Genomic DNA, 23,783 nt, shown 5'->3' on the forward strand with positions numbered 1-23,783 from the left:
TCTTGGCGATCCCATGCACTGCAGCCAACCAGGCTCCCCCGTCCCTGGGATTCTCCAGGCAAGAACACTGGAGTGGGTTGCCATTTCCTTCTCCAATGCATGCATGCATGCTAAATCGCTTCGGTCGTGTCTGACTCTGTGCGACCCTGTGGACAGCAGCCCACCAGGCTCCTCTATCCACAGGATTCTCTAGGCAAGAGTACTGGACTGGGTTGCCATTTCCTTCTCCAATTAAGAAGGGCACAAGTTATTAAAACATCATGCAGAGTACATAAAGGAAATACAGGGAGAAAAGAACTGATATTGATATTTTAATATGCCAGGGGCAGTCACGTATGTTAACTCACACATGTTAACAAGCCTTCCAAAACTTCCAGGTAAGTAGGTAACTTGTTCAAGGTCATTTAAGTGAAAAAGTCTATACTGGCTTTGTCCTCAACCCAGGTTGCAAAGCCTAGATCCTTTCAGGGCACCATAGCCAAGGGGAAGCTCGTGGGAGGGGATTAAGTTAAGACTGGAGGGAACAAAGAGATCAGAAAAGCTATTCAGGGCGGCGAGTGGGGTGGGCCTTGAAGATGAACAGGCGATTGGGCAGCCTCATGTGAGGAAAAAGAGAGGCACTTTCGGCTCAGGAAGGAGTGAAGGCTACTGGCCGCCCTGCCAGTCCTCCGGGTTGACCAGTCAATCTAGGCTGAAAAATTGTCGTCTGGTGGGTCCCTTCCCCAACCCAACCCCCTCTTCGCCCCCGTCTTTTCCTTTGGGACTTTTCAGCGTTCACCAATTTCAGCGTTAGGCACCTGTATTCTCTCCTTTGCTGTGAAACTTGAAAAATCTCAAATGTTCTAAAAACGACCACTGAGTCCCTTGGACGACGGTGGGGGTCCGACCGGCGCCCCTGACACAGCGCCCTCTCTCCCACCTCCTCAGCCAGGCCGCCATCCGCGGAGCGGCATGCGTCCCCGGGAAAGCGTGCTCCCCCGAGAGCCGGGTTTCCGCCAGTGGGCGCCGCGGGCGGGAGGCTGGGCGGGGGTCACCGCGGTGGCGGCGGGGCCCGAGCGGCCGTGGCGGGGCGGGGCGGGGCCGCCGGCGCACCTGCCCGGCGCGGCTGGACTCGCGGCGGCTGCGCAGACGACGTGCTCCCCCCTCCCGTCCCGCCGTGTGTTTACGTGGAGACGAAGATGGCGGCGGTGGTGACGACGCGGCCCGTGCGGCCGAGGACGGTCAGCCAGTGAGCGCGCAGACTGGTTCCGCTCCGGGAGGGGCGAGCGCCCGGACCGGCCCTGCGCCCTGCGCCGCGGAGCTTGCGGTCCCACCCCCGTTGGAAGCGACCTTGCCTTTCCTTCCCCGACCCCCTGCCTGTGTTCCCCCAGCCTTCACCGCGGAAGCTATGGAGGACGAAGAGAGACAGAAGAAGCTGGAGGCTGGCAAAGCCAAGGTGAGAGCCGGAGGCCGCCCGGCCTGCGCTGGGAGGCGGTGGCCGGGGAGGGCTGGGAGGGGTCCTGCGAGAAGGAGGCCTCAGCTCAGCAGCCCCGGCGCGCTGCCTGGGACGGAGGTGCTGCGGCGTCTGCAGTCGTCTTGCCCTCGTCCCCCTTTTCTAATTGAAAAAGCCTGGTGAGATACTACCTAGCGGTTATTTCCCTGATGACTGGGTGGTGTGGCTCCTTTCTCGTGAATGCCCAAATAAAACCTCTCTCTCTCTCTCTCTCTTTTTTTTTTTTTAACTGTATACGCTGATATAGCTTGCTTCTGATTCTCCAACCTTTGACTTGTTTTGAGGGAGTTTTCTGGGTTGTGCAGACATTGTGCTTTTCAGGGTGGGGATTTGGGGCTCTTTATTCGGTTGGGGATTTGTACGCTCATCATCGGCTTGGCTTTCTTAGGTGGCACGCTGGCACTCTTGAGTGTGTGATTGGCCTGTGACAGCTGCCTCAGTCGTGGCTTGAGTGTGCCACAAGTGCCAGCTGTGAACTTCGCTGTAGGGGCATTTTTAGAAGCATGGCTTTGTATGTTTGTGTTTGGAGGTCTTTGTCACGGCATGCGCCTTGTATTGTGTGGAATGTTACCGCAGTCTGTGAATGGAACTTATGGGGACGAAAGGGTCCATATTCTTAGCATCACCTATAGAATTCTTGCTTTCTTGTCGAGTCCCTATCTTATATGTGTGTATGAAAAGGACTATAAAGCAAACAATGGAAAAGGTTTTATTATTCAGTGGGTTTCATGAAAAATTTGACATAGACGAAATATAAATTAAATAGAATATTTCTTTTTAAAATTACGTGCTTGAGCATATTTCTTGACTGGCCAAAAGGACCCTTTCCTCCTTATGATGAAATTACAGTTTATAGACTGTATGTTGTTTTATTAGAGATGATTGTTCACAGTCATACTTGTATCTCAATTAAATTACAAATAGTTTAACTGTTTCTTTTCCTCTCGGTCTCCTCCCTCCAAATAAGGAAAATGAGACTGGGTCTGATTTGGGTAATCACTGAAGAACCACACTGCAGAGATACAATCGTAAATGCTTAACATAAGTTTCTTAAACTAATATAAACATATAAACTAGCTCTGTATTATCTAAGGTCAAACCTTAAGTGTTTGTATCAGGTGGATTGTTATTTTAGGATCTACACACAGGGAAAGGAAATCAAGGCATCTTTAAGATCTCAAAGTTGCTTACATTTCTGCAGTCTTGAGGATCTGAGCACAATCTATAAATCCAAGAAAGTGGAGGAAAAGTGTGCACCTCCTTCCAAAAGCATTGAAGTTCTAGTTAGACGTTTTGTTTGTTTGCTTGTTACCTTAGTATTTTTACTATCTGCCTCCAGAAGTATCTCTCCTAAGTATATATGAAGCAGTCCAAAAAACATAGTTTACTTTGGACAACACCTCTCATAACAGAGGATTTATTTAAATTGCTTTGGTTTGGCAAAAAAGAATTCTAGTTTCTTTGTGTGATTTCTGCCTATGGGATAAAAATCTTCTCCTTTTAACATTCACTTTCATTGTGGAAGATTATCTTCTAGAATTGAGCTGAATTTTTCTAGTCAGAAAAAAATTCAAGACATGTAAGGCAAGATATGTTTGCTGGAGCATTGGCACCAAAATATAAAAACACTGGGACAACCTTCAAAGACAATGTTAGGAGAATCACTTTCTAAACTATATTATTAAAGTATGATAGAATATTTTTCAGCCATTAAGGTTATGAAGGCTGATAGGAACATGGACAATAAGAACATGGACATTGAAAATAGTGTGTACATTACTTCTTTTGTATAAATGTATGCTTTTATATTAGGACTTAAAAACTTTGGGTTGTGAGTGTAAGGTTGTTAAGCAAACCTGTGTCAAACTCCTGTTTTACACCAAGAGCTGGAAATACAGAGATGGTGACAGTCTGTTTTCTGAAGTTGCTCAAAGTTTAGCGGGACAGATACTGGGTAATAAGTATAGTGAGAGAGGTGGTATTACAGGATTTGTGGCAAATTGTTTCATTTGTTAAAATGTATTAAATGTTGCTGCCTCATTTTTAAGACTGTTTTACAAAGAAGGTTCTTGATATTGATACTTAATGCAGTCTAGCCTGATATCTATCAAATGTTAAGTATGCAGTGAATATTTGCCTAGTGAATGAATGAGCAGAATGACTATGAGCTGTTAACATGTGCTGCTTGACTAGCATGTTGTAATTTAATAACAGTAATTCAGAATTCTTGTCATTGGAAGTCTCATTGCTGGCATTAAAGATCACTTAAAATAACCATTTCTAAAACTTTATTCAGATACTTGGTTCTCTAAATGTCTTGTTTGTTCATTGAATTTAAATACTGTATTTGCTAATCTGTAAAACCACAACTTGTAAATTTGCTTCTTGGTGTTTGGTAAACTATTCATTGAAAAACTACTTCCTTTCTGTATCTATAAATGATAATTTTTTAAATGATCTGTTGTGAATACAGTATAGTATACTTTATAAAATGTGTTATACCAACCAAAATTCGCAATGATAGGAGAATAAATTTGGTATGTGTGCTGTGCTTAGTCTCTCAGTCGTGTCCGACTTTTTGCGACCTCACGGACTGTAGCCCACCAGGCTCCTCTGTCCATGGGGATTCTCCAGGCAATAATACTGGAGTGGGCTGCCATGCCCTCCTGCAGGGGATCTTCCCAACCCAGGGATCAAACCCACGTCTCCCACATTGCAGGTGGAGTCTTTACCATCTGAGCCACCAGGGAAGCCCAAATTTCCATATATGTAGCCATCAAAATAATTCTGCAGAAACATTGTGATTTGGGAAAATGCCCACAAATAACACCAGATTGATAAAAATGTTACCAAAAAAAGTATATATACAATCTTTATATATGAAGACACCTGAAAAAAAAATGCACCAAGATATAAATGATGGTTATCTCTGGGTGGTGGGTTATAGGCAGTTTTAATTTCTTTTACACTCTTAGTATTTTCCAGATTCTCTGCAGTATATTTCCTTTATGACCAGTAAAAATGTTTAAATGCCATTTTTGAAAACAATAAAAGCTTATCAAATATAGTATGTTGAAGAGAATGTTATATTGTTCGATCATTATACAGAACAAGAAGATGAGCCCTAGGGTAAACTACAGTTCTTATTCCAGTGCTGTTTCCATTATGTAGTTGGGATTCTCTATTATTAGACATTTATATATCTCCCTTCTGGCTTTGTAGATCTTATGCTTTTTCTCTGTCGATTCTCATTGCCGTGAACATGCCTATCTTGGTGGCTCCGTCTCACCTGTCTCCTCCGCTAGTTTGCTGTTTTAGATTTGCTCTGACTAGCTTGAGGGGATGGCTTGTAATAACCAAGCACCGGTGGAGCCTTGTGAACGCGCTTGATGACAGTTTCGTTCTTCTGCCACTTGTTGGGTTTTTCATTTGCTGTTGGGTCCTCAGTTACTTCCTCAGTACTGAGGTAGTAAGAAGCATGACCTGTGGAGACCTGAGACATTACTGCATTAAGTAAATATTTTCAGAACCAGGCTAACCTCATTGCAAGGAGCTAACAAGAACAGCGCTACACAGGCCGTCCTTGTGTTGATCCAGACTTCTAACTCCACTTTAAGTGACTTCAGTTTTTTCCAAGTAAAATTGTCTACAATTTTATGGAAAAGAAAGTGTTGTAATATTAGCAAACAGAATTAGAGGACAGTTGTATATTTAGTATAAAATTACTTCTGCATATTCACAGAATGTATACTTTTTAACATTCTACTGGCAGAATTCTATAAAACCAAAGTTTTTATTAGCTATTCAGCATTTTATATAATTGGCATTGTTGAATAATTATAAAAATTTTTGCCTGTTGCATTCAGTAAGTAATAATTATATGATTGTTTAATGAGCATTTTCCATTTGAGAAATAGTGCCAGCTCTATACAAAAAGGACAGTGCTCTCTGCAAGTTGTATATTAGGTTATTGATAATAGGACTCTTGAATCGTTATTTCCACTCTGATAGACAGAGTTAGTCATGGTGTATAATCGTTCTTTGCATATTTCAGACACTCCCCTCCACCACTAAGAACACTGCTCTCCATCTCTGTTTCTTTTATACTTTCTAATTTTTTATTCTTATCTATGACATCACTTGCTTAGCTTTCAAGGTAGATATTGCAGTTTGATACCTTCAACATTTGTAAGAGTGGTGCATTGTCTGCGATTTAAAAACCAACTCATGACCTTCAGTGTTTGTTGGAAGAAAAAAAGCAAAAAGTGATTTTTAGTTTATGAGCTTTAAAGAGAGAATATGAAGGAAAGAATGGGCAGAACAGGTTTCTCGAAGTGTATATTGAAGAGAGGTTTTGAAGGCTAATCCAGGGACATGGCAGGAACAGGGATAGAGCAGTGCTTGGGTAAAAGAGCCTCAAGATCCGATGAAGAGACACTTGGTAAGGAGGTCTGTGGTGTCCTGTTTAGTGAAACTGAAAGTTGAATAAGCGCATGAAAAACAGAAAGTGAAAAAGAGATCTGTCCAAGTGACTGGGATATGACAAGATTAGAGCAAAAATTATTTTTAAACAAAACACCGTATTTTTATATATAAGAAGTTTGTAGTAAGAATTAAACTATGACTGTAAAATATTTATCTGTTGCAGGCTACTGATTATTGAACTGAAAGTGAATTTCCTCTAATACAAAAGCTAGAAAAGGTTCTCATGGTACATTGTTAAACATTAAATGATGAGGAATGTTTTTTATATCTCAATTCAGTTCTACTGAAATTGAAATTGGATATCTTATCTCGTTAGTTAGCATCTCTTTAAAAACTTTAATTTGGAAAGCTTCAGAATTTTTCAAAGATTATTTATAAACTTATAAAAGGGCTGTTTTGCATTTGGAGCTTCTGTATTTATATGCTGTTTGTAGTACAAGAAAATACATTTATTTGCTTATTTGTTCAACCAACATTTTTGAACGCCTACAGCTGCAGCTATGGACTTTTACTTGGCAAGCAGTTATTTAAATTATGATGAATTCTGTGCCTTATTGTCTGCGGGAAAAATCCTGTCACAGTCCATGACTCTCAACAGGTGTTTTGAAGAAAAAATGTGTTAATGATTGAAAGCTTTTGAGTTCTTCTGGTGCTAGATGTAAGAAGCTATGATTTTTCTTTTTTTTTTAACTTGAGGTGGAAGTCATGTAAAAATTAACCATCTTAAAACAGTACAGAGGCATTTAGTATGTACATAGCATTGTGCAACTACAACTTATGTCTAGTCCCAAAACATTTTTATCATCCCAGAATAAAGCCCTGTATCCATTAAGAAGATATTCTTCATTCCCTTCTTCCCCCAGCCTCTAGCAGCTACCAGTCTGCTTTCTATTTCAATAAGTTTACCTATTCTAGGTATTTCATATAAATGTAACCATACGATTTAACCCCTGGTGCCTTTTTTTTGCTTGGTGTAATGTTTTCAGTGTGCATCAGTATTGTATATATCAGTTTTTCATCTCCTTTTATGGCTAAATAATATCCTGTTGTATGTACATACCACATTTTCTTTATTTATTCATTGATGGGCATTTAAGTTGCTTCTACCTTTTGGCTATTGTGACGAGTGCTCCTGTGAACATTCATATATGGTATTTGAGTACCAGTTTTCATTTCCCTTGGGTATATACCTTAGTTCAGTTCAGTTGCTCAGTCGTGTCCGACTCTTAGCGACCCCATGAATCTCAGCAGGCCAGGCCTCCCTGTCCATCACCAACTCCCGGAGTTCACCCAAACTCATGTCCATCAAGTCGGTGATGCCATCCAGCCATCTCATCCTCTGTTGTCCCCTTCTCCTCCTGCCCCCAATCCCTCCCAGCATCAGGGACTTTTCCAGTGAGTCAGCTCTTCACATGAGGTGGCCAAAGTATTGGAGTTTCAGCTTCAGCATCAGTCCTTCCAGTGAACACCCAGGACTGATCTCCTTTAGGATGGACTGGTTGGATCTCCTTGCAGTCCAAGGGACTCTCAAGAGTCTTCTCCAACACCACAGTTCAAAAGCATCAATTCTTTGGTGCTCAGCCTTCTTCACAGTCCAACTCTCATATCCATACATGACCACTGGAAAAACCATAGCCTTGACTAAATGGACATTTGTTGGCAAAGTAATGTCTCTGCTTTTGAATATGCTGTCTAGGTTGGTTATAACTTTCCTTCCAAGGAGTAAGCCTCTTTTAATTTCATGGCTGCCGTCACCATCTGCAGTGATTTTGGAGCCCCCCAAAATAAAGTCTGACACTGTTTCCACTGTTTCCCCATCTATTTCCCATGAAGTGATGGGACCAGATGCCATGATCTTCGTTTTCTAAATGTTGAGCTTTAATAGTAGAATTTCTGAATCATATGGTAATTCTGTGTTTTTGAGAAACCACCAAACTTTTTCCAGAGTGGCTATACCCATTCCCAACAGCAGTGTATGAGAGTTCTAATTTCTCCATATCTTCACCAACACTTATTGTTTTCTAGTTTTTAAAAATTACAGCTATTCTAGTGGGTGGGAGGCAGTATCTCATTTTGCTTTTGCTTTTTAATTTCCTAGTGACTAAGAATGTTGAACATCTTTTCATGTGCTTATTGCCCATTTGTCTGTCTTCTTTGAAGTGTCTGTGCATGTCCTTTGCCCATTTTTTAATAGGGCTGTTACCAACTTCTTTTGCATAATACTATTATTACTTACATTTATGTTACATACAAGTTTTTATATACTGAGAGTGAGAAATGTGCACTCGGGCAGGTGATAGAGACAGAGAGAGATGCACATCTTCAGTAGAATTATCTCCCATCTTTTTTTTTTTTTTAGTCCTTCTGCTCTCTGCCAAAATTTAAACTGGTCCTTCCTTTCAGTTCTTGGTTTGACTAGAGCATGATGCTCAAGTTTGAATTCTGTGTGGGTCAATGAATCATTTCGTTCTATGGCCAGCTGTTTAACAAGTGCATGCGGTTGGTCCAGGGGGGCACTTGTTGGGTTTTTGGCTTGATCATTACCAATCCTTTTTCACTGTGGGAGAAAATAACCTAATCTTCCTTAGTAGCAAAAAGACCTGCCATTTGCATATGTGAACACAGTAGATCTGTACAGATATTTCACTAGCGTAAGACATTTTTGTTATCACAGTGACTCCCCTTTTACTTCTAGAGTTTTTGTGGCCATGGTCACCAGAATATCACTTAGGATACTTAAAGCTCATGGTTGATTTGCCCATGGGTTTAGTGCTATTCAAAACCTTAGAATTGTTGCAGAAGTGGTTTTGCCTAGGTTGTTTATTTACATCTCTAGATTCTTTTGTGCCATGAAAAATTCCTTCATCCCCTTTGTTCATGAACAGTCTGCTGTTTGTTTTCTGTTGCCACCAGGGTTATGATGCCTGTTGTGCTTTGCTGTTCACTGAGGTTCTTATGTGGTATAAAAGTTTCTCTGTAAGTCTAACTTTTTTTTCCTTTTAAGAAATCATTTCTTAAAGCCAGTCAGTTCTTTTCTTTTAAGACATCATTCATCGAAACCCCCAAATTATTATTTTTACTAATAAGAACTATATTAAACTTTAATATTCAAAATCCTCATCTATAAAGATTTGAATTTATAAATTGTGTTAATTGAATTAGGTTCTCCAGCTACAGAGCTTTGAACAACTAACTGGCTATAAGGTCAAGAATCTCTTTCCTTCTTTATATTGAGCACACAGAATTTGCAAACAAAATTCCTTGTTTACTAAGGATCACTCATTGTGGACTCTGATTAGACAGTATTTATTCCTCAGGGGTCTCACTTTTTCAAGTTGATATTGCCTTACTGCTTCCCCAGGGAAAACAGGGGCAGGGACCAATTATAACTAAAAATATTTGCTGGGAATTTATAGGTTTTGGCTGGAAGTTACAGAAACCTTTCAAAGATAACTTAAAACATTGAGTATATTTTAATGTAAAACTATCTATGTTTGCCAAACTGATACTTAATTTTTAATTTATATAAATTCCTCTCCTAATGAAAATATTAATAGATGTCTGGGCATTTTTATTCAGTGCACGTCCCTTTAACAAGAGAGCTCTCATTTAATGGAAATAAAAACAAAAAGAAATAAATAGGGTCTGCTTAAACTCAAAAGGTTTTGCTGCTGCTGCTAAGTCACTTCAGTCATGTCCGACTCTGTGCGACCTCATAGACGGCAGCCCACCAGTCTCCCCCATCCCTGGGATTCTCCAGGCAAGAACACTGGAGTGGGTTGCCATTTCCTTCTCCAATGCGTGAAAGTGAAGTTGCTCAGTCGTGTCTGACTCTTAGCGACCCCATGGACTGCAGCCCACCAGGTTCCTCCGTGCATGGGATTTTCCAGGCAAGAGTGCTGGAGTGGGGTGCCATTGCCTTCTCCAAAGGTTTTGCACAGCAAAGGAAATAAACCAAAAAACAACCCACAGATTGGGAGAAAATATTTGCAAATGATATGACAAGGGATTATTAGTCTCCAAGATTGGGAAAAAATATTTGCAAATGATGTGACAAGGGATTATTAGTCTCCAGAATTTACAAACAGCTCATGATGCTTGAGTGAGTGAGTGAAAGTTGCTCAGTTGTGTCTGACTCTTTGCGACCCTATGGACTATACAGTCCGTGGAGTTCTCCAGGCCAGAATACTTGAGTGGGTAGCCATTCCCTTCTCCAGGGAATCTTCCCAACCCAGGGATCGAATGCAAGTCTCCCACATTGCAGGCGGATTCTTTACCAGCTGAGCCACCGGGAAAGCCCTCATGATACTTAATAGCCCCAAAACAAACAACCCAATCAACAAATGGGTGGAAGACCTAAATAGACATTTCTCCAAAGAAGACATACAGATGGCCAAGAGATACATCAAAAGATGTTCAGGGTCACTAATTATTAGAGAAATGTAAATCAAACTACAATGAGATATCACCTCACACCAGCCAGAATGGTGGTCATAAAAAATCCACAAACAATAAATGCTGGAGAGGGTGTGAAGAGAAAGGGGCCCTCCTACAGTGTAGATGGGTGTGTAAATTGGTACAGCCACTATGGAGAACAGGATGGAGGTTCCTTAAAAAACTAAAAATAGAGCTACCATATGACCCTTCATGGCAAATAGATGGGGAAACAATGGAAACAGTGACAGACTTTATTTTAGTGACTGAAGCCATGAAATTAGAAGACGCTTGCTCCTTGGAAGAAAAGTTATGGCCAACCTAGACAGCACATTAAAAAGCAGAGACATCACTTTGCCAACAAAGGTCCGTCTAGTCAAAGCTATGGTTTTCCCAGTAGTCATGTATGGATGTGAGAGTTGGACTGTAAAGAAAGCTGAGCGCTGAAGAATGGATGCCTTTGAACTGTGGTGTTGGAGAAGACTCTTGAGAGTCCCTTGGACTGCAAGGAGAACCAACCAGTCCATCCTAAAGGAAATCATTCCTTGGTGTTCATTGGAAGGACTGATGTTGAAGCTGAAACTCCAATACTTTGGCCACCTGATGCGAAGAGCTGACTTTTGAAAAAACCCTGATGCTGGGAAGGATTGAAGGTGGGAGGAGAAGGGACGACAGAGGATGAGACGTTGGATGGCATCACCAACTCAATGGACATGAGTTTGAGTAAACTCCAGGAGTTGGTGATGGACAGGGAGGCCTGATGTGCTGCAGTCCGTAGGGCCGTGAATAGTTAGACACAAGTGAGTGACTGAACTGAATTGAACTGAAGTATCTGCAGAGAACACTGAGATGGAAACTATTTACAAAGCTAGGAGGTGATGATGTCTGTGAAACTAAGGGAAGCATTTCAAGTAAGGAGTGGCCGCTTGTCAAAAGTGAGAAATCAAGTGTGATGAAGACTTGAAAAGTAACCTTTACCTCTAGCAGTAGTTGGTCAGCAAGCGATATGAGTAATTCAGGTTATTGTGAGAAGGGGAGTGAATGTGAATCAGGAAACCATGGTGAATGTTACCTACTTTTTCAACTTTTTTTTTTTGCAAAAAGCATTGTAATACTAGTGGTTATGAGCTTGGACTAGACCAGACAGTCTGGAATCAAATCTTGGCTCTGCAGTTTTTTTATCTTTGTGACTTTATGCAAGTTACTTAACCTCTCAATACTGCTGTTTCCCATCTGGAAAATAAGCACAGTGATATCATCTGTGTTGGGGTTGTTGTGAGGATTCAGCTTATACATATAAAGCTCTTAGAACATTGTCAAATTATAAGAAGTTTACAGGAAGTATTAGCCATCATCAACATCATCATTCTCATGCTGGAGCATAGCATGATGCTCCATACAGTTAATAGATGATGTACAGTTAATAGATTACACTGTATAGCAGAGAATTAGATTGGAGAAGTAGTCTGGGATCACATAATGAGGAGCCACATAAGTCAGCTGACATAGTGGATTTTACCCTAAAAGTAGCCCAAAACTGTGAAAGAATGTGTATGTCACATGTTTAAGCTCTGAAGAGGTTATTCTTTTCCAGAAAATATTGTATGCCGTGTTCAGGTGGGTAGGCTGCCACCAGGTGGCAAGTGTCAATTATTGCTGTACAGGTGAAGCAGTAAAACCGCGCATGCGTGTGTGTGTACAGGTGAAGCAGTACACTGTGTGTTTTAATATGAAATATTAATTGATCCAAATGGCCAAATGTAAGCACCCTAATTCTAGCAGGGCACTTTGTTCCCAAAAACTGATCAGTTATGCGAAGGAGAAAAAAAGAGGGTAATTGAAAAGACAGAAAGATTTCAAAGAAAGCTAACACAGGTACAGTTGGGCCTCGTGTGAAACTGAAAAGCCATTTGGAATCAGTGCATTCTGTCATACCTTATTTCACTCTCATAATATCTGACACCCTTCTCTTTGCAAATCAGCTTCCTCTCCTTGTACCTCAGTTTGTACAAGACAAAAAATTACAGGATGAATTCCCAGATCTGTTCTATTCAGTGGAATTGTTTTCCACAATCGATAGTTAAAAGAGGAGGAAAAGAAAAATTATTTAAATAGTGTAAGCAGATCATGGAACAACAGACTGGTTCCAAATAGGAAAAGGAGTACGTCAAGGCTGTATATTGTCACCCTGCTTATTTAACTTCTATGCAGAGTACATCATGAGAAACGCTGGGCTGGAAGAAGCACAAGCTGGAATCAAGATTGCCAGGAGAATATCAATAACCTCAGATATGTAGATGACACCACCCTTATGGCAGAAAGTGAAGAAGAACTAAAGGGCCTCTTGATGAAGGTGAAAGAGGAGAGTGAAAAAGTTGGCTTAAAGCTCAACATTTGGAAAACTAAGATCATGGCATCCAATCCCATTACTTCATGGGAAATAGATGGGGAAACAGTGGAAATAGTGGCTGACTGTATTTTTCTGGGCTCCAAAATCATTGCAGATGGTGATTGCAGCCATAAAAGTAAAAGACGCCTACTCCTTGGAAGGAAAGTTATGACCAACCTAGATAGCATATTCAAAAGCAGAGACATTACTTTGTCAACAAAGGTCCCTCTAGTCAAGGCTATGGTTTTTCCAGTGGTCGTGTATAGATGTGAGAGTTGGACTATAAAGAAAGCTGAGCACAAAAGAATTGATGCTTTTGAACTGTGGTGTTGGAGAAGACTCTTGAGAGTCCCTTGGACTGCAAGGAGATCCAACCAATCCATCCTAAAGGAGATCAGTCCTGGGTGTTCATTGGAAGGACTGATGCTAAAGCTGAAATGTTGGGAAGATCCCCTGGAGAAGGGAAAGGCTACCCACTCCAGTATTCTGGCCTGGAGAATTCCATGGGTTGCATAGTTCATGGGGTCAGATACTGAGCAACTTTTGCTCAAATAATACTTTGGCCACCTGACGCGAAGAGCTGACTCATTTGAAAAGACCCTGATGCTGGGAAAGATTGAGGGCAGGAGAAGGGGACGACAGAAGATGAGATGGTTGTATGGCATCACCGACTCAATGGACATGGGTTTGGGTGGACTCCTGGAGTTGGTGATGGACAGGGAGACCTGTCGTGCTGCGGTTCATGGGGTTCCAAAGAGTTGGACATGACTGAGTGATTGAACTGAACTGAACCAGATCAATTCATAGAGTAAGCATCTAGCTTAGCGGTTCCCAGACTTTGCTGCACAGTAGAAGCACTTGGAAAGCTTAAAACAATTTCAAAGCCTAAGTCACACTCCATCCCCAAATCAGAAAATCTGGGGTGCGATCCAGGACTCGCTATTTTATAAAGATCCTCAATATGCAATAAATTTTGGGTCCCACTTGACATAGCTGCTTTGCGTGATTCTGCAAAACTAAGTTGATTATACATCGTGAACTCTTATATGCCAGCTACTTTACTTGGTGTGCAACTAAAGATGTTTGGATGATTTCATGTCAGAAGGAAAATCTGGCTTTGTTGATAGAGAACAAAAATATTTCAGTCTGCAACATGACTAGTAGGTTGATATATAAATGTACTTTGTGAGTGATTTTAGGGATATTTATTTGATTATTGCATCATGCACTGATTTTAAAATCCTTCAGTAAGATTCATCTCCTCCCTGTTACTTTCTAGACATCTTTTTTAACTCTTTGTTCTCTAATTCCAAGAGAAAAATCTCATCAACTGCCTCTTTTCTCATCAAATCAAGAGTGGGAGGATCAGCTGGGGTGTCCTGGGTGGTAGGATCTCTGAGCACTGGCCAGTTTCCTCAGCAGGAAATTCTGCATTCTTCAAAAATACTTAAATATGTTTCACCTACAAAAGAATACATATAAAATATATGGATAAGAAAATGATTTTTTAAAAACTACCTCTGTGCCTATCATCCACTTTAAGGAATATGCACATTTAAATACTTCTGAAACCTTTCCCATCCTAATCTTACCCCCTCCCACCTCAGGTAATCACGGTTCTGAATTTTCTTTATTAGTGCCTTGTTTTTCTATACTACATATGTTTACTTAAACAGTGTATTAGTTTTTCTGTTTTTGAACTTAATGATATCGTAAGCAGTCAGAGATTTTCTTTTTGTTCAGTATTGCACATACTGTTCCATTATTAAGAATTTACCTCATTTAGCATTCTCATACCAGTGAGCATTTGGACTGTTTGCAGTGTTTCTCACTGTTACAGACACTGGTGCTGTGTTAACTTGAGCTTGTTTTCTGAGGCATAGCTTGTGCCAGGGGCCTGGAGGTGTGCAGAGGTCATAACCCTATGGTCCTCAGGCCACGGAGAGTAGTGCCTGTTGAGGCAAAACCAAAAGCCATCTGGTGTTGGTGTGTTTATTGTGCACCCGGTCTCATCACAGATGAGCTCTGACTTGTCCCTTGGAGCTGTTGGTGTGTACCGGATACCTCATAAGGTGGGCCATTGAAGTGACCAGCTGTGGCAGTTCTTTTATTTTTTTTAAGTTGATATTTCCTACAAAAAATGTGCACATAAGAGAGATTAATAGTCCATTGTTGTTTTTCAGTTGCTGAGTCGTGTCTGACTCTTGTGACCCCATGGACGGCAGCACGCCAGGCTCCCCTTCCTTGGTTATCTTCCTGAAAGTGAAAGTTGCTCAGTATCTGACCCCATGAACTATGCAACCCATGGAATTCTCCAGGCCAGAATACTGGAGTGGGTAGCCTTTCCCTTCTCCAGGGGATCTTCCCAACACAGGGATAGAACCCAGGTTCCCCGAGTTGCAGGCAGATTCTTTACCAACTGAGCTATCAGGGAAGCCCCACTTTGCTCAGATTCATGCCCATGTAGTTGGTGACCATCTAACCATCTGATCCTCTGTCTCCCCCTTCTAGTTTTGCCCTCAATATTTCTCATCATTAGGATCTTTTCCAGTGAGTCAGCTTTTCGCATCACGCGGCCAAAGTATTGGACCTTTGGCTTCAGCACAGTCCTTCCAGTGAATATTCAGGACTAATTTCCTTTAAGATTAATTGGTTTGCTCTCCTTGCAGTCCACGGGACTCTCAAGAGTCTTCTCCAACACCACAGTTCAAAAGCATCCATTCTTCAGTGCTCAGCTGAATGTCGAGTTTCAAGCCAGCTTTTTTACCCTCCTCAAAAGGCTCTTTAGTTTGTCTTTACTTTTCTGCCATGAGAGTGGTATCATTTGCATATCTGAGGTTGGTGATGTTTTTCCTGGCAATCTTGATTCCAGCTGTGCTTCATCCATTCTGGCATTTCTCATGATGTAATCTGCATAGTTAATAAGTTAAATAAGCAGAGTGACAGTATACAGCCTTGACATACTCCTTTCCTAATTTGAAACCAGTCCATTGTTCCATGTCCAGTTCTAACTGTTGCTTCTTGACCTGCATACAGGTTTTTCAGGAGACAGGTCAGGTGGTCTGGTACTCTCATATCTTTAAGAATTTTCCACAGTTTGTTGTGATCCACACAGTCAAAGGCTTTAATGTAGTCCACGAAGTAGAAGTAGTAAATGTGTTTCTGGAACCCCCTTGCTTTCTCCATGACCCAGCAAATGTTGGCAATTTGATCTCTGGTTCCTCTGCCTCTTCAAAACCCAGCTTGAACATCTGGAAGTTCTTGTTTCACAAACTGCTGAAGCCTAGCTTGAAGGATCGTGAACATAACCGTGCTAGCTGTGATCCATGAAGGGGAATAGTTCATTACTTATGGTGTATAAATGAATAAACCTCAGATGATAACCTGGAATGTATTTATGCTGCTGAGCATGATAGCATCCATTACAGATATATCTTGTCTTAGAGATTCTCCTTTACATGAACTGCTATTTATGTCAGAGAAGGCAACGGTGCCCCACTCCAGTACTCTTGCCTGGAAAATCCCATGGACGGAGGAGCCTGGTGGGCTGCAGTCCATGGGGTCACTAGAAGTCGGACACGACTGAGAGACTTCACTTTCACTTTTCACTTTCATGCATTGGAGAAGGAAATGGCAACCCACTCCAGTGTTCTGGCCTGGAGAATCCCAGGGATGGGGAGCCTTGTGGGCTGCCGTCTCTGGGGTCGCACAGAGTCGGACATGACTGAAGCGACTTAGCATGTGTGCTATTTATGTATTTGTTTTTAATGAGATTAAACTTAGGTTGGGGCATAGTATTGTTCTTCTCACCATTCAATGTTAGCAGTAAATGAGGTGACAGTGAGATAAAACAGAAGTAGGTGGCTCAGTTGGTAAAGAATCTGCCTGCAGTATAGGAGACCCGGGTTTGATCCCTGGGTCGGGAAGATCCCCAGGAGAAGGAAATGGCAACCTATTCTCTTGCCTGGAGAACCGCATGGACAGAGGAGCCTGGAGGGCTATAGTCCCTGGGGTCGCACAGGGTCGGACATGACTGAGCGACTGAACCTCCACCGCCACCAGGTGGCATCTGAACAGCGATGTGTAACAGCCTGTCACTGCTAGGAGTCAGCTTGCGGGATGTTGTGAGGGTGTCTGGAGAGGCTGATGAAAGAGGTCATCAGGACACTGAAGTTCTGGGACTTCTGCCTTATTTCTGTCCTTTGGGATGAAATTTTTGGTAGATGTGTAATTGTATAATATCCATTTAAAAATAATGATATCAACATATGGGCCCAAAGTTTTAATAATAAATAGTCTTTACAGATCTTTGAGGGAGGAGGGGAGGCAGTGATGATCTTTAAAAAAGGAAACAATTACCCATACTCTACTTTGTTGCTGCTGTTGTTCAGTCGCTCAGCCATGTCCGACTCTTTGCGACCCCATGGACTGCAGCACGCCAGGGTTCCCTGTCCATCACTAACTCCCAGAGCTTGCTCAAACTCATGTCCATCGAGTCGGTGATGCCATCCAGCCATCTCATCCTCTGTTGCCCCCTTCTCCCACCTTCGATCTTTCCCAGCATCAGGGTCTTTTCCAATGAGTCATTTCTTCGCATCAGGTGGCCAAAGTATTGGAGCTTCAGCATCAGTCCTTCCAGTGAATATTCAGGGTTGATTTCCTTTAGGGTTGACTGGTTTGATGTCCTTGCAGCCCAAGGGATTCTCAGGAGTCTTATCCAACACCCCAGTTCCAAACCGTCAGTTCTTCAGCGCTCAGCCCTCTTTATGGTCTAACTCTCACATCCTCACATGGCTACTGGAAAAACCATAGCTGTGACTGTACGGCCTTTGTGGGCAAAGTGATGTCTCCGCTTTTTAATATGCTGCCTACGTTTCTTATAACTTTTCTTCCAAGGAGCAAACGTCTTTTAATTTCATGGCTGCAGTCACTGTTATGCAGTGATTTTGGAGCCCAAGAAAATAAAAGTCTGTCATTGTTTCCCCATACTGTCATAACCTGTAAGTAATTACTGGTGACAGTTTGTTGATTCTTTGTTTCTGTGTATATTTTTAAACTTAACTTGTGTCATACTCTATATGTAATTTTGGCTTCTTTTCTCCCCTGACTTTATGTTGAGAGCATTCTCTCACATTAAATTTTTTTGGAAAACATTGTCTTTGTCAGCTGCATAATATTACTTGTATGTACAGTAATGTAATCATGGACCTGATATATCAGTGTAGTTTTTTTTTTTTTAAGGAATAAACCTAAAATTATTGCTATTGGTGCCTCTTTTGTAAAAAAAAAAAAAAAAAATTATCTTTTTTTTTTCTTGACTCAACAGGTGTTTATTGAGAACCTATGTATAAGCACTGTTCGAGACTTAGAGTAGCCTTTGATTTTGATGAAAATTCCTGCCCTCTGGGGGCTATCTTCTGGTTATTTGTTCTGTAGTAATAATGTGACATCATATACTTCATATATATGAAGCCTAAACAGTTTTTTCATAATTTCATACACTTAGAAGTTTGATCTAAACTCTATAATGTAATCATTCCACTTTTTATTCTATATCTTTTTTTTTCCATTTGGGATCATTTAGTAATAAATACTGTTTATTGAATTGCTTTTTCAAGCACTGGTTTAAAAATCTTATTATAATGTAGAATTGTAGTTTTTCTCTTGTATAATTAAGTGATAGTACAGGGAATAAGAAGAAAAAGAAACAATTGAAAAATGTTTTTCTAAAATAGGCACTAAAAACTGAAAGAAATTTTATTGATTGCCACATAGTTGATCTACAATATTAGTTTCAAGTGTACATCAGAGATTCAATATTTTTATAGCCACGTAAAGTTATGATAAAATACTGTGTGTATCCCTTGTGCTGTGCAGCACATCCTTGTGTCTTCCTTACAGTAGTTGTGCGTTTTTATCCCCTACCCCTGTATCTTGTTCCTCTCCCCTCTGGTAACCACTCATTTGTTCTCTGTATCTGAGGCTGTTTCTGCTTTGTTATAGTCACTGTTTGTTTTAGTTTTTAGATTGCACATAAAAGTGAGAGCCTAGGGTATTCATCTATTTCTGACCTATTTCAGTAACAGTAACTAAACACCCTCTAGTCCATGCATGTTGTTGCAGATGGCAGAAGTTCATATTTTATGGCTCAGTCATAGTCCAGTGTGTGTGTGTGTGTGTGTGTGTGTGTGTACACCATTTTCTTTTTTTTTTTTCCTTTTTTTTAAAAATTTTATTTTATTTTTAAACTTTACATAATTGTATTAGTTTTGCCAAATATCAAAATGAATCCGCCACAGGTATGCATGTGTTCCCCATCCTGAACCCTCCTCCCTCCTCCCTCCCCATACCATCCCTCTGGGTCGTCCCAGTGCACCAGCCCCAAGCATCCAATATCGTGTATCGAACCTGGACTGGCAACTCGTTTCATACATGATATTTTACATGTTTCAATGCCATTCTCCCAAATCTTCCCACCCTCTCCCTCTCCCACAGAGTCCATAAGACTGTCTATACATCAGTGTCTCTTTTGCTGTCTTGTACACAGGGTTATTGTTACCATCTTTCTAAATTCCATATATATGCGTTAGTATACTGTATTGGTGTTTTTCTTTCTGGCTTACTTCACTCTGTATAATAGGCTCCAGTTTCATCCACCTCATTAGAACTGATTCAAATGTATTCTTTTTAATGGCTGAGTAATACTCCATTGTGTATATGTACCACAGCTTTCTTATCCATTCATCTGCTGATGGACATCTAGGTTGCTTCCATGTCCTGGCTGTTATAAACAGTGCTGCGATGAACATTGGGGTACACGCGTCTCTTTCCCTTCTGGTTTCCTCAGTGTGTATGCCCAGCAGTGGGATTGCTGGATTATAAGGCAGTTCTATTTCCAGTTTTTTAAGGAATCTCCACACTGTTCTCCATAGTGGCTGTACTAGTTTGCATTCCCACCAACAGTGTAAGAGGGTTCCCTTTTCTCCACACCCTCTCCAGCATTTATTGCTTGTAGACTTTTGGATCGCAGCCATTCTGACTGGCGTGAAATGGTACCTCATAGTGGTTTTGATTTGCATTTCTCTGATAATGAGTGATGTTGAGCATCTTTTCATGTGTTTGTTAGCCATCTGTATGTCTTCTTTGGAGAAATGTCTATTTAGTTCTTTGGCCCATTTTTTGATTGGGTCATTTATTTTTCTGGAGTTGAGCTGTAGGAGTTGCTTGTATATTTTTGAGATTAGTTGTTTGTCAGTTGCTTCATTTGCTATGATTTTCTCCCATTCTGAAGGCTGTCTTTTCACCTTGCTAATAGTTTCCTTTGATGTGCAGAAGCTTTTAAGGTTAATTAGGTCCCATTTGTTTATTTTTGCTTTTATTTCCAATATTCTGGGAGGTGGGTCATAGAGGATCCTGCTGTGATGTATGTCGGAGAGTGTTTTGCCTATGTTCTCCTCTAGGAGTTTTATAGTTTCTGGTCTTACGTTTAGGTCTTTAATCCATTTTGAGTTTATTTTTGTGTATGGTGTTAGAAAGTGTTCTACTTTCATTCTTTTACAAGTGGTTGACCAGATTTCCCAGCACCACTTGTTAAAGAGATTGTCTTTAATCCATTGTATATTCTTGCCTCCTTTGTCAAAGATAAGGTGTCCATATGTGCGTGGATTTATCTCTGGGCTTTGTATTTTGTTCCATTGATCTATATTTCTGTCTTTGTGCCAGTACCATACTGTCTTGATAACTGTGGCTTTGTAGTAGAGCCTGAAGTCAGGTAGGTTGATTCCTCCAGTTCCATTCTTCTTTCTCAAGATCGCTTTGGCTATTTGAGGTTTTTTGTATTTCCATACAAATTGGGAAATTATTTGTTCTAGCTCTGTGAAAAATACCGTTGGTAGCTTGATAGGGATTGCATTGAATCTATAGATTGCTTTGGGTAGTATACTCATTTTCACTATATTAATTCTTCCAATCCATGAACATGGTATATTTCTCCATCTGTTAGTGACCTCTTTGATTTTTTTCACCAGTGTTTTATAGTTTTCTATATATAGGTCTTTAGTTTCTTTAGGTAGATATATTTCTAAGTATTTTATTCTTTCCGTTGCAATGGTGAATGGAATTGTTTCCTTAATTTCTCTTTCTGTTTTCTCATTATTAGTGTATAGGAATGCAAGGGATTTCTGTGTGTTGATTTTATATCCTGCAACTTTACTATAGTCATTGATTAGTTCTAGTAATTTTCTGTACACCATTTTCTTTAGCCCGTCTTCTGCTGGTGGACACATAGGTGGCTTCCATATATTGGCTGTTGTAATTAATGCTACTGAGAACATTGGGGTGCATGTGTGTTTTTGACATACATGCATTAGTGTGCATTAGTGTTTTTGTTTTCTTCGGATATATCACTTAGGAGTAGAATTGCTGTATCATATGGTAAAACTGAAAGAAATTTTAAGAGATCCTTCTATACTTCCTCTTCTTTGTAAATTGAAAAAGCTGAGTTCTCTTGAGGGTACATGGCTTGTCCAGTGTCACATAGCTAGCTTATTAGAGTCTGTATAGACACAACAGTCCAGTACTCTATTATATGTAGTCTGTATTCTTTTTGAAACATTACTTGCATTCAAAAAAGTATCTGGGCCTACTATGTGGCAGACAGTGAAATATGGTAAAATGTGCAAAATTAAGATAACTTTTTAGGCTGCAGAATCTTTTTTCTTAGACACTAAAGTTTTCCAAAACTTTAAGAACAGTTCTGCATTGAATGAGGTCATAGGGTATAAATAAGCCTGTCGGCTCCATGAGCTGAAGGTCTGCGGTCCTCTTCACATCTGATTTCCTCGGGTCTGTTTGGCACTGTTATTTTCCAGCAGTTTGTATCTTTGTGCTATTGTTGAGAAACATTCTTCAGAGCATCTTTAGACTGTTGCCTTTGTCCTCTTTGCTTTCAGTTGCCCCACTTCAGCTCTACATACAAATTGTCTTTTGATCAACTGTGTTAATCTTCTTTTGTTTTCATAGGTAAGCCCGTGGAGTTTTGTTGTAATAGCTTGTACAGCATGCTTATGCAACATTCATTAAGGAATATCACAAAGATTTAAAGACCGTACGGACAAGTACAAATAGTCACCATAATTAGAAATAATGATTTTAAAAGTTTTCTACAGTAAAAATATAGAAAATAACTCTACTTACAGCTGTTTTTGAAAACTAGAGAAAGTTGATAACGTTTTTAAAACACTTTATAATCTTTTTGGGGGGTGTGTGTGTGTGTGTGTTTGTATTTTTCCCCTAGTGTTGTCAAAAAAGTTTATGTTGTTTTGGTGATTTCATTTGTTCATGCCTTTAACCTCCTGTTCTAATTTTAATGTTGCTGTTCTTAATTGTTGCTGTTCAGTTGCTAAATCGTGTGTGACTCTGCAACCCTAGGGACACTAGGCTCCTCTATCCTCCACTTTCTCCTGGAGCTTGCTCAAATTTTTGTTGATTGAGTTGGTGATGCTGTCTAACCATGTCATCCTCTGTCGCCCCTTCTCCTTGCGCCTTCAGTCTTTCCCAGCATCAGGATCTCTTCCAGTGAGTCAGCTCTTTGTGTCACATGGCCCAAATATTGGAGCGTCATCTTTAGCAGCAATTTTTCCAGCGAATATTCAGGGTTGATTTCTTTTAGGATGGATTGGTTTGATCTCCTTGCAGTCCAAGGGACTCCCAACTCTTTTCCAGCACCACAATTCGAAAGCATCAATTCTTTGGCGCTCAGCCTTCTTTAGGGTCCAACTCTCATATCCATATATGACTACTGAAAAAGCCATAGCTTTGATTACATGGACCCTTGTCAGCAAAGTGATGTCTTTGCTTTTTAATATGCTGTGTATGTTTGTCATAGCTTTCTTTCCAAGGAGCAGGCATCTTAATTTCATGGCTGTAGTCAGCGTCCACAGTGATCTTGGAGCCCAAGAAAAGAAAATCTGTCACTGCTTCCTCTTTCTCCCCCTTCTGTTTGCCATAAAGTGGTGGGATCAGATGCCATGATATTAGTTTTTTGAATGTAGAGTTTCAAGCCAGCTTTTTCACCCTCCTCTTTCACCCTCATCAAGAGGCTCTTTAGTTCCTCTTAACTTCCTGCCATGTGAGTGGTATCATCTGCATGTCTGAGGTTGTTGCTGTTTCTCCTGGTAGACTTGATTCCATCTTGTGATTCATCCAGCCTGGCATTTTGCGTGATGTGTTCTGCATATAAGTTAAATAAGCAGGGTGATAGTATACAACTTTACATTCATAGAATCATAGAAACAAAGAGAATTCCAGAAAAACATCTACTTCTGCTTCATTGACTACTCTAAAGCATTTGACTGTGTGGTTTACAACTGTGGAAAATTCTTAAAGAGTTGGGAATACCAGACCACCTTAACCTGTCTCCTGAAAAATCTGTATGCTAGTCAAGAAGCAGCAGTTGTTCATAGAACTAGACATGGAACAACTGACTGGTTCAAAATTGAGAAAGGAGTACAAAGCTGTATGTCACTTGCTTATTTTAAGTGTTTTTACATTTAATGACAAATGAAGGAAAAGAGGGAATGCATGTAATGCAAATTGGTATAATGGAAAGAATACTGAATTTGGAATCATATGTTTGTGTTCTATTTTGCTCCTTACTCTTGGAGAAGTAACTCATATTTGTCCTCAAATCGCAGCTTTCACATTCTTTTCTCAGTAAGATATTTCATGACTCCTCCCTGCATTCCCATACAAATGAAGTCTTTTCTGTTTTAGACTTTCTTTAGTACTTAAGCTTTTTCTTCAAAACTCTTTCTGTCTCTTGAAATGATACATTTCTATATTTGTCTACATTTGCTTATTAGTTCTTCCTCCTTGGATTACAATTCAAGGGAGTCGGGCTTGTGTCATTTCATCACTACCTCCTCTGCCTTTGGCACAGGGCAGACATGTGATAGGCAGTCCATAAATATTTTTTAAGTAAAT

The 23,783-nt window shown here is 40.5% G+C and overlaps 1 protein-coding gene across 5 annotated transcripts in view; it reads left to right on the top strand.

Moving 5' to 3' along the window:
- Positions 1-1,067: 1,067 nt before the first annotated feature.
- The window catches only part of AKAP9 (A-kinase anchoring protein 9), a 164,963-nt gene continuing 142,247 nt past the window's right edge, over positions 1,068-23,783 (top strand). For all 5 annotated transcript variants that reach the window (XM_055589687.1, XM_055589688.1, XM_055589689.1 and 2 more), the window contains exon 1: positions 1,068-1,435. In XM_055589687.1, the coding sequence (XP_055445662.1) occupies positions 1,388-1,435 (48 nt within the window). In that variant the 5' untranslated portion in view covers positions 1,068-1,387. The remainder of the gene's footprint in view (positions 1,436-23,783) is intronic.

This window comes from Bubalus kerabau, chromosome 8 (genome assembly GCF_029407905.1).
Source record: "Bubalus kerabau isolate K-KA32 ecotype Philippines breed swamp buffalo chromosome 8, PCC_UOA_SB_1v2, whole genome shotgun sequence".
In the NCBI taxonomy this organism is placed as follows: domain Eukaryota; kingdom Metazoa; phylum Chordata; class Mammalia; order Artiodactyla; family Bovidae; genus Bubalus; species Bubalus kerabau.